General features: G+C 42.4%; 3 protein-coding genes across 5 annotated transcripts; all 3 read left to right on the top strand.

Moving 5' to 3' along the window:
• The first annotated feature begins 64 nt into the window (after positions 1-64).
• Positions 65-5,069, top strand: LOC112453352 (solute carrier family 35 member F5). Of its 3 annotated transcripts, none has more exons than XM_025014075.1 (9): positions 65-1,180; positions 1,382-1,565; positions 1,748-1,885; positions 1,999-2,055; positions 2,327-2,590; positions 2,670-2,852; positions 2,952-3,268; positions 3,371-3,622; positions 3,816-5,069. In XM_025014075.1, exons 2-9 carry the CDS (start codon positions 1,404-1,406, stop codon positions 3,883-3,885), a joined length of 1,443 nt encoding a protein of 480 aa, XP_024869843.1. In that variant the 5' UTR covers positions 65-1,180; positions 1,382-1,403; the 3' UTR covers positions 3,886-5,069. The 3 variants fall into 3 exon arrangements, with proteins under 3 accessions (XP_024869843.1, XP_024869841.1, XP_024869840.1); XM_025014073.1 differs by having other exon boundaries at positions 1,346-1,565; XM_025014072.1 differs by having other exon boundaries at positions 1,338-1,565.
• Positions 5,070-6,606: 1,537 nt separating this feature from the next.
• On the top strand, positions 6,607-10,127 carry LOC112453350 (the record flags this gene model as incomplete). The annotated part of the gene is made up of 7 exons (XM_025014070.1): positions 6,607-6,803; positions 6,921-7,010; positions 7,211-7,479; positions 7,556-7,623; positions 7,703-8,006; positions 8,101-9,561; positions 9,686-10,127. Coding segments are annotated over 7 exons (2,601 nt in total), but the record flags the coding sequence as incomplete, so codon positions are not given.
• A 257-nt stretch (positions 10,128-10,384) lies between these two features.
• LOC112453351 (inosine-5'-monophosphate dehydrogenase 1b) lies at positions 10,385-14,190 on the top strand. The gene is made up of 2 exons (XM_025014071.1): positions 10,385-11,934; positions 12,069-14,190. Exons 1-2 carry the CDS (start codon positions 11,608-11,610, stop codon positions 13,311-13,313), a joined length of 1,572 nt encoding a protein of 523 aa, XP_024869839.1. The 5' UTR covers positions 10,385-11,607; the 3' UTR covers positions 13,314-14,190.
• The last annotated feature ends 27 nt before the right edge of the window (positions 14,191-14,217 follow it).

Here is a 14,217-nt window from a genome sequence, read left to right as displayed (position 1 = left end):
ATCTGGGTTCTAAGTCGATCGCGAACGAGATCGAACATCGAACGATGTCACTAACGTTACACGCGCCAAATCTACCGCTGTTTGAATCTTGAATCCGAGCCGGAGCCGGAGTTCGGAGCGTGCCCGAGCAGTAGGCAGGCTCAGGGCTCAGCGCTCAGCCCCTCAGACTTCAGGCGCCGCGCCGGTTGTATTTAGTTGCGTCGCGGTTAAATCGCAATAACCGCGCATTAATTGCATTAGCCGCGTTAGCTGTACGCTAGAAGATAAAAATAACAGGGCGTTGAAAATAAAACTGCGGTGCTATCAAATGCGATAACGCCGGATAACGCTTTGAATGCTTGAATGCTCTGTGTGTGACGCACCTGTTCGTGCCTGTTATCAGTAGCGCTAGCGCTCCAAGATGTAGGCGGACTGCGCGCTACGAACTACCTACGACGCGAAGACGCGAAGACGCGGATGGGCACTAGGGCAGGCAGCAGTTCATTCAGCCCACTGCCAAGTGCCCAGCAGTGCCAGTGTCTGGTCTGGTCACTCTGGTCTGGTCTGGTGCCAGCACACCAGCACTCCAGCTCCAGCAGCTGACGCTGCTGACAGCTGACAGACAGCTCGTGGCTCGCGACTCGCCGTTCGCTTTGGCTCGAGTCTTATTCTCTTATTTCGTTCATAGAACGTGATAGATATAGCACGAATCTGCCGCGGCTGATGCCGCTCACCCGGTTCACCCGGCTCACCGCCGGGCTGAGTTCGGAAACGTCAGAACCCAGAACGTCACCCGTGTGACGGCAGTGCGGCAGTGCGGCAGTGCGGCAGTGACGGGCGACGATCGTGATACCCTGCCTTGGCTTGGAAGGTGCACCTCTGCACGAGCAGTGCACGAATCACGAAAACCGATACGAAGCTCGTTGGCGAGATAGAGAGCGATGTGATGCGGGACGCGCGGCATCAACGGCTGAGGCCGGGGCCGGGACCGGGGCCGCAAACCGCAAACGCAAACAGCCGGTTAGGTTAGGTGACGTTGACGTTGAGAAACAACGTTCAAGTTTCGCTTATCGCTCGTTGACACCTCTTAATGCGACGTTTGTCGCGTCCTCGCATTTTAAATTCTTACACAGGTCTAGCAGACGTATAGCGCCATAGCAGGCACTCAGCCACAGCTTCTCGCTCTTCCACCTTCCACCTGGTACGTATTACAAAAGGCTCTCCAACTATAACGAGAGGGAGAGAGTGACGTACAACTACGTGTTGACGTTGATGTGTTATACCTCCCTCTTGATTTCTAACACGTCCTAATACGTTTATTCTAATGACCCACCGCATAATGCTGAAATTTTGCATAGCTTTACAGGGACAGATGTATTTACGCAATGTTGTAAATGTAAAGGAAAGAGACCGAGAGAGTCGAGATGAGCTGTTCTGTGGAATTACGCCAACGTAGGCAACAGGGGATGGCGGAGGATCCTCATAAACTCGCCGCGATGATGAATAAATCCCAAAGACTTGTCCTGGGGCTTTTAGTTCTATTGCTGGTCGATATAATATGGGTTTCCAGTTCCGAGCTTACCAAAGTAAGATTAAGCTTTTTATCTCGTTCGTCGCAATCTTTCTCCATCTTGCCTTCTTTTGCGATGCGTGCAACTATTATAGCTTAGGGTTTACCTCTACCTCTACCTGTACATTGTCCTTGAACCACGTTAGATGCTTCGCGTATGCGGCAATAAAGTCACAGTCGTAATATATCCTGTTTCAGTACATCTACAGGGATGAAACGTTTGAAAAGCCATTTTTTAGTACATATGTAAGGACATCCATGTTTACACTTTATTTGCTTGGTCTGTGCTTTTGGCCACCCTGGCGGGAACAATGCAATAAACCTGCAACATATATGGTATTTATTGACCTTATGATGTCACATATATAAAACTTACGTGCATTCTTCTCCTTTTCCTTAGACGCGTCTCTTTAGACTCTGATATATATACACGTATTACTTTCTTCCAGTTCATAGATCCCAATGTTGAAGATGACAACTTTTATTCGGAGGCCAATACAAGTTTAGTAAGTGTCAAATTATTATACTTGTATCTGATTGTGAGTGTACATGTATATTTTTATCGTGTATCTCAAAGATAGCGCGAAATAAGATATATATCGTACGCATCAGATTTCAATCGACACGCTTTTCAAGTAAATTGCTTTGGAAAAAAACTGTTGAAACTCTCTCTCTCTTTCTCTCTCTCACTCAAAGTAAATTATATTTATCCGAAACACATGTGCGCGCCACGTGTGTCAATTGTTAATCTAATAATGACCATTCGTTTTATCGTAGAGCGATCCAACGTTTGTTCCAATAAAAACTCCGGACCATTGCGATCGTTCGTCGGGCACGGAAAGCGACGATTCGTCCATTCGCTCTGTAAGATTCAGTAAACTGGCGGAAGTACGGCATATGTCGGAAAGCGATGCCACCGAGGCTCTATTGGCGCGACTTAGTTATCAAGCCAGTGTTAGAGCTGGAGAACACGCGAGGCGACAGGCTAACAAATTTTCTGTACAAAAAGTGGCTAAAATAGCCCTCATGTTCTGCTTATTTGTGGGTAACATAATGTGAAATTCAAATGTCCCTCTGTCGGCATCACCGATACGGTACTACCGATCCTGCCTTCTTCCAGTGGTTCATGGCAAATTACACATACCAGATATCATTGGAGCAAACTCAAGCCAGAATCGTTACTGTATTGTCTTCGACGTCCAGTTTATTCACTTTGTTTCTCGCTGCCTCTTTTCCTAGTAATGGTGGAGATAAGTTTACGCTATCCAAATTAGCTGCTGTGGTAGTTAGCATCTTTGGACTGGTAAGTTGCAAGTTTATTGACGCTAATGCAATTAAACAAAATAAATTTTCTAATATATATATATATATATATATCGAAAAACATTTTCTTTACTTACAGGTATTAGTCGGTATTTCGGATTTAACTATAGAAAGTAATAACATGTCAACGGGCGTAATATTAGCTCTAGTCAGTGCTTTTTTCTATGCTGCGTACATTGTATTTTTAAAAAGAAAAGTAGATCACGAAGACAAGATGGATATACCAATGTTTTTTGGCTTTGTGGGAATATTCAATTTAACACTTCTGTGGCCTTTGTTCTTTATTCTTCATTATGGCCATTGGGAAGAGTTTGAATGGCCCAATAGCCACCAATGGACATTCCTAATTATAAACGGTCTAATTGGCACTGTTCTGAGCGAAGTTCTTTGGCTATGGTAATTTCAATATAATTCATCGTGTCATTACTATACATTAATAATAATAATAACAACTCTTGTGTCTTTGTGTAACGTGATTGCATTCTATTATATCTACAGGGGCTGCTTTCTGACATCATCTCTCGTAGCAACGATGGCCGTAAGCTTAACAATGCCCATGTCAATGGTAGCCGATGTCCTCTTGAAAAAGGTTGAATATCCTTGTATTTTCTATTTGGGAAGTATTCCAATGCTTTTAGCATTCCTGACAGTATCTCTTTTATCTTATTACGACAATTGGGATCCTGTTATGGATTTAATAAAAAGGTTTTTCATCTGGATATGCAGGAGAAACAACAACAGATCTGCAAGGTAAAGCGTATATGTGCACCATATATATTATATACATTGTGTGCGTGCGTGCGTGCGTGCGTGCGTGCGTGTATGTGTGTAATTAAATCAAATTGTAATAATGATAAAATGTAAATTGACCAGAGTGTTATGATATCATAATATATGTGTACTATATGTGTATATAAAATGCATGGGAAATTGATATTTTCAGAATCCCAGATCTTGAAGCAGAGCAAACAGAGTCTTTAATAGGAATAGACAGCGGCGATCATGAAGCTTAATGAGACAATAATAAGAGAATTGAGAACATGGTAAAACATCTCGTGTTGCATACATCATCATAATAGAAAACTTATCAACTAAGTATAGTAACATAGTTTCTCGTGTGTACGTGTCTCCGTCGGCCGTGTATACCAGTTTTCATTTCAGTCCTCTCACTCTGTCTCAATCCTTTTATATATCTTATGGCGAAGTAACGATAACCACAGAATCTTACTTTTCCCATACGAATGTATCGCTTTATTTCGCGCTAAATATCACACAAAATGATGATATTACTGCCTGACAATAACACATGCGAGTCAATTTACACGACAAACGCAATTAACATGCTTTATTCGTGCTCATCATGCTTTGTTCGTGCTCATTGTGCATTTCTGAAACTACCTCTTTGCATTTTTCACCAGTTTATCCTGTATTCGCAAACGCGAATACAGTTTTCATAAACTGTGCTACCAAGATCTGGTACATACGTGTTATTTCGAGGTCACGCATGGTTGGGGTCTCGCGCTATACCCTATCCCTACCCTGTAACTGGGTTCGCAAAGGACAAGAACGTCAGTGTCTTTATCGAAATCTGTATATACTATATGTAATAAGAGTTAATGAAAATCAAAGAAATATTCGTTTATAAGATTATACTTTTCACTAAGCAGTAATATTTTTTATGCTATTAAAGCTTTATAACATTGATGATTAATGAATGAATAACAAATATTAAAAACAAATAGCACTCTGCTTCATGCGAAAAAAGTAACGGTTTTTCACAAACGGGGCACATCCAGTGCGTTCTGTACTTATTGTTTTTAGTATTCGGCTGATTTTAGACAAAGTATTACAAATGAGATATAGTTTTAATAAGTAAGAGTTATATATAGTGGAAGGGGAGTGCTAATACTTTTTGGACCAATTAAAAATTTCATGATAGTAAAAGTATGAAGAGGAAGTACTCATTCATATTCATAGAGAGTAGAAAATCAATGACGTGAGATCAAAGTTTTGTATTCGACGAGAATAATAATTCGAGCTACATTTATATTCCAAGCGTCTAGTCATGGCACATCTGTCGACTCATATTCCGCTACTAAACTATATTATAATTTCGTCATTTAATTCGACAGTCGTTACAATAGTGATTCCATTATTTTGTATAGAAATAATTTACGTTCGCATTTTTCTTCCGCTTCGATAATTAATTAACACACGCACAAGTTTCACTATGTTGTGTTCAAGTATTAACAAGGTCTAGATAAGATAGATGTGTAAAACGAGTATCTCGTAAATTGCGAGAATAACTATTTATCGATTTCAAAATTCTGTGTCGGAACAGATGTTAATTATTCGAAAGGATAGACGATAGACGGTATAGTTCTGTAAAGTGGACGAAGGTGCACCTATGTGCTTTCTCATAGTTGTAACATTTACATCTCACATGTCTTATCCGTGGTACACGGTCGGAAATCGCAACGGTCATGTCCAATCCGACTTTTGAAGAATTGATATACATCTCGACTGATCTCAATTCAATTAAATACGACGCGTTGTACTATGTCGTATTTTTATTACATTTCCCGACTTTGTAAAATGTCTTAAAAATTATGTGCATACTCGCACACACACACACACACACTACTACGCTATAGTATAGTAGCCGCGGACCTGTAATCCGTATAGAAAGAGAAAGACCGTTTTAAGAGGAAACGAGTTAGAGCAACATCTTTGAAGAAGAAAGTAAATAGAAAGATCAAAGGGATGGGCAGTTGCAATGTTAGATTAATGACACGTGATGTGATATAAAAAAAAAATAATAATGTTGCGGAAACCTTATACCTTAGAGTAGTATATATAATGATGCGATCCATTAAATTAAAAAAATATCGAATAAGTAGTAATTGATCGTTCCTACAATGTTATAACCAGACTTGAAATTCAATTTGTGCGTTGACCATACTCTGTCACGCGCCAATGGAAAGATCTTTCAATTTAAAGATATTTGCTAATTGTTCGTAATGTCGTATTCAAAATTAAGAAAAAATGACATTTTATCTCTTCTTCTCTCTTTCTCTCTCTCTCTGTCGAAACCCAAGACTGGCTATAACTATGTCTATTGTATATTCGATGTAAATATATTAAGTTCTAAAGTTAAATTTAAAGTTGTATACAAATATACATATAATATTATATAAAAATTATGTGATAATAAAGTATAATCCTTAACACGTTTATCTTTATATGTCCGGTAGTAGTAACATTATAGTCATATATAGTATACTATGTGGTAGTGATAAGAAATAATTTCAAGACAATTGACTCATGACAAACAAAATTTACAATTCGATCGCATAAAAAAGGCATTCGACGTTGAAGAAACATGTAATTGACACAATAATCGTCCTTCGTATAACTTTTTAGGCTAATATATCAAGTTTCGATTTACTGAAATAGCGTCACATATGACGTTATAAACGACGTCAAGTACTAAGAATTATCTATTTCGCGATATGGCGCGCGATAACGAAACAAATACACTCGAGTTGCATATAAAAGGTAAAAATAGAAAATATCGTCGCAAGAAAATAATTAAAGCATATGTGGCTTTAATATTCTTTATGTGTGTGTTTTTTAGTAAATGGACAAAATTTATCAGCAATCTCGGAAAAGTGCAATGTCGGCACGTTACGGTACATAATTGTGTATATACTACATTGTATTATTGAGTGTAATTTAGGCATGGACGAGATTTCGTTCACGTTTACCACGGTATTCTCGACATTAGGATTCCTCCTGATCCATCCTGGCCTAAAATACCTCCACGTCGTTCGAGCAACAATACCGACGACATTATTGAACCTCCGTGTGTGGTCACTTTGACAGGAACTCCTAAAAAAGGTCGCAGCATAGTGCAACCTGTTGCATGTCAGTAAGTTTCCGAAACATTTCAGATAAATGTACATATTGTATTATATATTTTAAATCTATTTCGCTACATGTTTTTAATACACTTTTCTTTCCTTTCCCTTCTTTATTTTACACGTAGACACCTGAAATCAAAATCAAGCCAAAAATACGAAGCAATCACGCATATAGGGAAAAGGCTGCCTGGCTGTTTCGATCCGCGTTTTAGAAGGTATTAATTATTAATTTCTAAGATGATTACTTTTCTCAGTTTCCTCAAATATATCGTATACCTTCCTCCAATAATATTATAATATATGTATATTTCTAATAATGTATTTTTATCTATATACGTTTTTCGTTTCGTCAACGTGCCGCGTGCCGCGCGCTAATACAATTATATTGATTGACAATAATGAAATGTACGTACAGGCAGATAACGCGACAAAAAGCTGAGAAGCCAGATGACGTCTGTAACACAAAACACGACAGACAAACACCAGAGTTAGATATTAAAATCTTGCAAGAAACCGAGCAACACGAGGATAAATCGCGGGAAACGGGCGAAAGCGTGGATGGTTTATATACATCTGCACCGTGTCACGATGTAGACACGTTATTATCAAGTGTTGGAAAATCGACGAAGAAAACCACCGACAAACAATCCATTTTAGAGGCGAAACATTGCCCTTGGAATACGTGTATGTACAAATTAAATTACGAAACGATATTGCTTATGGCATGATAAACATTTTGACTTACGTATATATATTTCAGCTTTGCAGCACGCGACTAACGAGCGACACGATGTTGGAAGCGGATTTATTTCTCAAGGAGAAAAACAAGTATGCAAAGTTTCAGATTAGCATATAAAATATTAAAAGAGCATGGCTCTTATCGTATATTTAATGTTTATATATGTAGGAGAGCAATAGGCCGCTGCTTTTAATGGTCGATGAGAAAAAGATACATGCGTTACCTATCGACAGTTTTAATGTAGAAGCCACTTGTTTGTCCGCGCCCGCGCCAGCATCAGCACCCGTTCGAGTTCCCGTAGTCGCCTATCGCGATATATCGAGGATGCCTACGCAAATGGAAAAGGATGTTAAAATGCCGTCGATGTGCGAAAACGATGCTGCGAGAGAAACTGTCGGAAATATCTGTACAAGATCGACCATTTCGATGTGTAACTTGAAAGAGTCTAGGAATGAAAAATACCCACTTGATGGTAATGAATTGTTATCAATATAATTTGTATCGCTCGATCGCGTTGATAAGCAGGATAAGACACGAACGCGATATTGGACTTTTGCTGTTTTTAGATGTCGAGCGATGTCAAAGTCAAGCGAAGAACAGCGACGGTATCTATATCACGGAGAAGAAAACTAACAAAAGTATTTCCAAGTATTGCGACGGGCACAGTGCAATAATAAGCACTTCCGGTCGAAGAATATGCGAGAGAGATAAGGATACGTCGCGCGCGGAGAGATACGTCGCATCGAACGTATCGTTGAATCAGGATGTCGGTAAAGATAAAGATCGTTACGGAAACTTTGCATTAGACAACGCATTAGACAATAACGGTGATGCGGACGACGCCGACGGTAGAATACGTAGCTATTCAAATTTAAATACCGCTGTAAGATTGAAAAATTTCCGTAAGGTTGAAAGTTGCGGTCAAAGCTGCGCGACGATGCCGACGATAGATTCTTCTTCTATCGCGGACGGAGAATGCGACGAGAGAAAAATGTCGAGCGAAAGAAAGATGGTTACGTGTAAGACTTGGATGACGCTGACCTCGGCGCGGGCGGGTCGGATGAAGCAAACCGCGGTCGACCGAGACAATGCGGGTTGTACGCCTTCGGCAAACGCAATGACAAATGACAAAATATTGGAAAAAGGTATGGAAAGTTTAGTCTCGAGCCAAGTTTGCGGGATTAAGGGATATAGCGATAAGAGTGACAAGGATGAGAAGGAATATAAGAGAGCTGTGGAAGACGGGCGGATGCGGGTGCGGGTGCGGCGCGTCAATGTAAAACGTAAAGCCGCACCAATGAATCTGTCGAGAAAGGCAAAGTCGTTCTTTCGAAAGAAATCCCGTTTGGCGCGTACAGATTCCGCGTGCACTCTGATACTGCCCGGTTATCGTTGCGCCGCGCGCGTTAAAGGTAAACGACGATACGAAAAGACTCACGCCCACGCCCACGGTCGCTCGAAGGTAAATCTACCGTTACACCGAAGAAACGGAATAAATAGTATGACGTGGAATTCTATATTAGTAAAATACAACGCGTCAAAACAAGGCCGAATCACGTCTCGTTTATCGACGAATCCACGAGTGGGAACGTCATTCGAGAAGCCATCGTCCATTCCTCTAGAAACTCGAGAGCTATTGAACAAAAGTTATTGGGAATATTACTGGAAACTCGGACCACTCCGACGCAAGATCGCGTCGGCCAAGCCGGATAACGCGGCGGCGTTAGGAAGACAAAGACAAAAAGATAGAGAATGTTCGAACGAGGACCATTTACCTGAATCTCAAACGCTACGACAATGCTCCGTACTCTCTTGCATGATCAATACGGCGCTTCGAGACTCGACGACTGCCGATGGAAGACCGCCTTCGGATCCTGCAGCTGCAAACGTAACGTCTAATGCGCGTGAAAGCGTTTGCCAAGTTTCTGCCGTTTCTGGATTGTCATCCGTGTTTGCGAACAAGATCAAGATGAAACGAAAAAAGATGAAGCGAGCGAGCAAGCGGTTGCTCGGACTTCGAGCCATAGGTATATACGATATAATAAGCGTCTATAAGCGTCCGGAAGAAGCGAGCCGAAAAGAAAGGAGAAAAAGAAAAAAATAGCTATATTCTGATTTATCTTCCAATTTGGCGTTTCTGATTCTTTTTAGCGCTGCTGTGCATCGCGATGTATGTCGCGGTCATATTTTTGCCTATGATGTACGACTATTTCTTCGCCGAGGAATACGAGGACGAGAACGCGACGTATATCGAACTAACGTTCCGATACATCGTATCGTCGTTCGGAGAAGCTCTTGATGGAGTTATCGACGTCCTGACCACGATTCTTTTACGACCAGTAAGATTCGATCGAAAGCAGTAAAATCTTTATCTCTTTCGCTCGCGCCCAAAGTCTATATAGGCTTATTGCCAAATTCATGGTAGCAGGTAGATTCGTTATATTCCATCTCCATCTCGTGTATCTGCGAAAATCGCATTAAACGTTCTATAGCAGCTGCAATAATGTGTACGTGTCGTTTTCAGCTTTCAGCGTTCGTAATGTGAAATAAACGTGATGTGTGTAATGTGTAATAACGCACGTTTTTTGAATCTATTTACGTGTGTTTCGTTCTATCTTTATTCTATCTTGGCGACGTTTCTCTACATTTTTATAATATATATTCCCTGCAAGTGCTTATATTGTATATTATACCTACGTATACGAGTGTTTATATATATATATATACATGTACTACGTGTGTATACCGCCAATGCATCCGTGGATTTTTATATTTATAAATAATACAAAATGAAGAAACGAAAGAAATTTGCAATGAGGCTAGCACGTCTCGCGACGTTATAGCGCGAGAAAATATGTATAATCCATATAAGAGCCAAAGATCAGTTAGATCACGTTGCAGAAGACGAACGTAACGTGTACGTTTTGCAGAGATTAAAGTTAATTTATTATACATAAAAATGGATGTTGGAGCCAATACCAGTCAGAGTTTCCAAACGGCAGCCCTGCCGCATTGTTTTCAACAGTTGTTCTGAACGGTGCGTGGGCGGTTCTACCAGTTTGCAATTTGCAGTTCGCACTCGTCCACGCTCGTCAGTTCGTCACCGTTGCGTGTGGATGGAAACTTTCAAGGCAAGATTCGAGGGAGCTACAAGGGAAGGCACAGCACATACGTTAATCTGCTCAATCATTCGCGCCATGGCATAACACGCGAAAATTCTACGATTCGAATTGCGACACTGCGACACTGCTGCGAGTACGTAGTGAGCAGTGCGAGCTTGCGGCGAGAGGAGCGAGTCTCCGCGACTCGTGAGGTTAAAAGTAGAAATGTCCACGTGATACGCTATTGTTACTACGCGTTTTCGAGCGCGTTTCGGAGCGATCGAAATATCGACGGTATATCCTATCTTATATATCTCGCACCCCGTACTCCGTAACCCAAGTTTCGCTTTCGTCGCTAGTCGCTCTCAGCAGTCCCAGCTCCGCTCCGGACACTCCGACATGCTCCGGTGATAATTGATAATAGCCTAACGGAGTGAGCGGTGTCGGGAGTGTCAAGAGTGGAAGAAAGCGAGTGAACAAAGGTACCGCGCGACACGACGCGCGTTAATTGAAACACGATCATTGGCCGGCAGCGTCAGCCGTCAGCCGTCAGCCTTCTCTCAACTTTCAGCTCTCATTGTCAGTGTTGCTCTCAAGCCGAGTGAAGAGTGACAGTGACAGTGAAGCTGAGTGAAGCCGCTCGTTCGGCTCGTTGCCGGTTGCCGGTTGGCTGATCTCTTCGAGATCGTTCCGAGTTCCGAGCCGAGCCGAACCGAGCCGAGCAACTCCGAGCTCCGAGCTCCGAGCCCGAGCCCGAGCCCGAGGAGCCACGACTGCCAACAGTTTCGAGCGCGCACGTGTAGCACGTAGCACGTGTTCTTAGTGCTCTTCCTGTTTCCAGAGAGAGAGAGAGAGAGAAGCTTGGTTCCTCGGGCCCGACTGAAAAGTAAGGACGGTAGCGCGGCACCAGTCACCACGACTCACAAGGTTTCGGCTCGACGAAACGTAAAACGCGACGCGCGACGGGAAATTATGGCAGACTACGTATTGGGCGATATAAAGCCGGCGGACGTGCCGCTGCCGGACGACGGTTTGTCGGCCGCGCAGCTATTCGCCGCGGGTGACGGATTGACTTACAATGATTTTATCATATTTCCCGGCTACATCGATTTTACCGCGGACGAAGTCGATCTGCTGTCACCGTTAACCAGAAAAGTCATGCTGAAGGCACCCCTCGTCTCCTCGCCGATGGACACCGTTACCGAGTCTGACATGGCTATAGCTATGGCCCTGTCCGGCGGGATCGGCATCATACATCACAATTGTATCCCCGAGTATCAAGCCAACGAAGTGCACAAGGTAATCTCTCTCGCTCTGACCTTCTTCAAACCCGTTGAAACGCACATCCGTGTACATACATATATGTGGATAATAATGTGAATAATCTCCCGCGTTAAATTGTAGATAGATACACGCTTGTCTCCTGTTTACAGGTAAAAAAGTACAAGCATGGTTTCATTAGGGATCCAGTTGTGTTGGCGCCGCATCACACGGTCAACGACGTTTTAAACGTCAAGGCTGAGCACGGTTTTAGCGGAGTACCCGTGACGGACACGGGTAAAGTCGGCGGCAAGCTGCTAGGCATCGTCACCTCCAGAGATATCGACTTCCTCGAACGTTTGCCTACGTACCAACGTAAACCGCTCTGCTCTATAATGACGACTTTGGAGGATCTGATCACCGCGCCGGCTGGCGTAACCTTGCAAGAGGCCAATGTCATTTTGGAAAAGTCCAAGAAGGGAAAGCTTCCGATCGTCAACGAACGAGGCGAACTCGTGTCCCTGATGGCGAGGACCGACTTGAAGAAGAACCGTAGCTACCCGAATGCCAGCAAGGACGAGAACAAACAGCTGTTGGTGGGAGCCGCGGTAGGGACGCGAGAGACGGACAAGCACCGCCTCGAATTGCTCGTGGCAGCTGGCGTGGACGTGGTCGTGTTGGATTCCTCCCAGGGCAACTCGATATATCAAATCGATATGATCAAGTACGTCAAGTCGCAGTATCCAAATTTACAGGTGATCGCTGGTAATGTCGTGACTACGATGCAAGCCAAGAATCTTATAGAGGCGGGAGCCGATGCGTTACGCGTCGGTATGGGTTCCGGATCTATCTGCATAACGCAGGAGGTGATGGCCGTAGGGCGGGGTCAAGCGACTGCCGTTTACAAGGTTTCCGAATACGCCCGAAAATTTGGGATCCCCGTCATAGCGGACGGTGGGATTCAGTTTATCGGCCATATTATCAAAGGTCTCAGTTTAGGCGCTAGTACCGTTATGATGGGTTCTCTCTTAGCTGGAACCTCCGAGGCTCCGGGCGAGTATTTTTTCAGCGACGGAGTCCGACTTAAAAAGTACCGAGGGATGGGCTCGTTGGAAGCCATGGACAGGAAGGACGCCAAGGGCTCGGCGATGGATAGATATTTTCATAACGAGATGGACAAATTGAAAGTAGCTCAAGGTGTCAGCGGCTCTATAGTGGACAAGGGTTCGGTGCTTAAATTTCTGCCTTATTTGACTTGCGGGATCAAGCACGGCTGCCAGGATATCGGAGCGAGGTCGCTCGCCGCCTTGCGATCGATGATGTATAGCGGGGAATTGAAATTCGAAAGAAGAACGCCCTCGGCTCAGCAGGAGGGCAATGTACACAGCTTGTTCTCCTATGAGAAAAGGCTCTACTAATTAAGTAAAACTACGTGTAGAACAAAAATTATTATTATTATTATTATTATTATTAACTCGTGTAAAGCACGCGTCTCACGTGCGGAAAGGTACCTGCATTTAATCGAATAGCAGTTATTTTACATTTTACAAGACTAGATAGACCTGCGAGAAATCGTTAATCTCCTTTTTACTTGTTGCAAAATGTGCGAGCTATACGAGCTACGCTTACTTGTACTTGCACTTGCTAATGGATATGTGCCATATCTGTATCCATTATCTGTATATGCTATGTGGCATGGCACTCGATAAATTTAACATACACATTTTATATTCACAACGAGCGATAGTAAAATCAAGTAGAAAAGTAGATGAATCATGACTTTTTTGTGTCGTGCGATGCATTTACATTTACACGACGTGGACTGATCTACGTTATTAATAATGTTAATATTAATACACACACACACAGCACACAGCTGACACGTTGACCAAGTTAAGTATTCGGCACGTGTGTGTAACAATGATTAATGTCACATATGGATATGATTACCCTACACAATTTCAAATGTTATCCATAATATAAATATAAATAAATGCCAAAACAGGAGATCTCATTCTTGTATTCTTACATTGTAATGTGTAACATTTGGTCGTCCATATGCATACGAGATATGAGATATAACTCGTTTAATTATTTCTCTCGGCTTGTCTTTTGATCGGCAGTTTACCAAACTTGGAATTTTAGAGTTTTAAAAGAAACGTTTAAACCCCGAAGAAAAATGGCGAAATCTCTCTCTTCCCCAGGATCAACTTGCAGACGATATATTTTATACAGTATTCTTAAGGCTGTATATCTCGAATAAAAAGACCAACTTGATGTAACGTGTAAACACGATTATCTGTGGTACTTTCAATTTCCTAT

This window comes from Temnothorax curvispinosus, unplaced genomic scaffold, assembly GCF_003070985.1.
Source record: "Temnothorax curvispinosus isolate PA1 unplaced genomic scaffold, ASM307098v1 QBEX01004246.1, whole genome shotgun sequence".
In the NCBI taxonomy this organism is placed as follows: Eukaryota; Metazoa; Arthropoda; class Insecta; order Hymenoptera; family Formicidae; genus Temnothorax; species Temnothorax curvispinosus.
The sequence above is the reverse complement of the archived record's forward strand: the minus strand, read 5'-3'. Positions and strand labels throughout refer to the sequence as shown.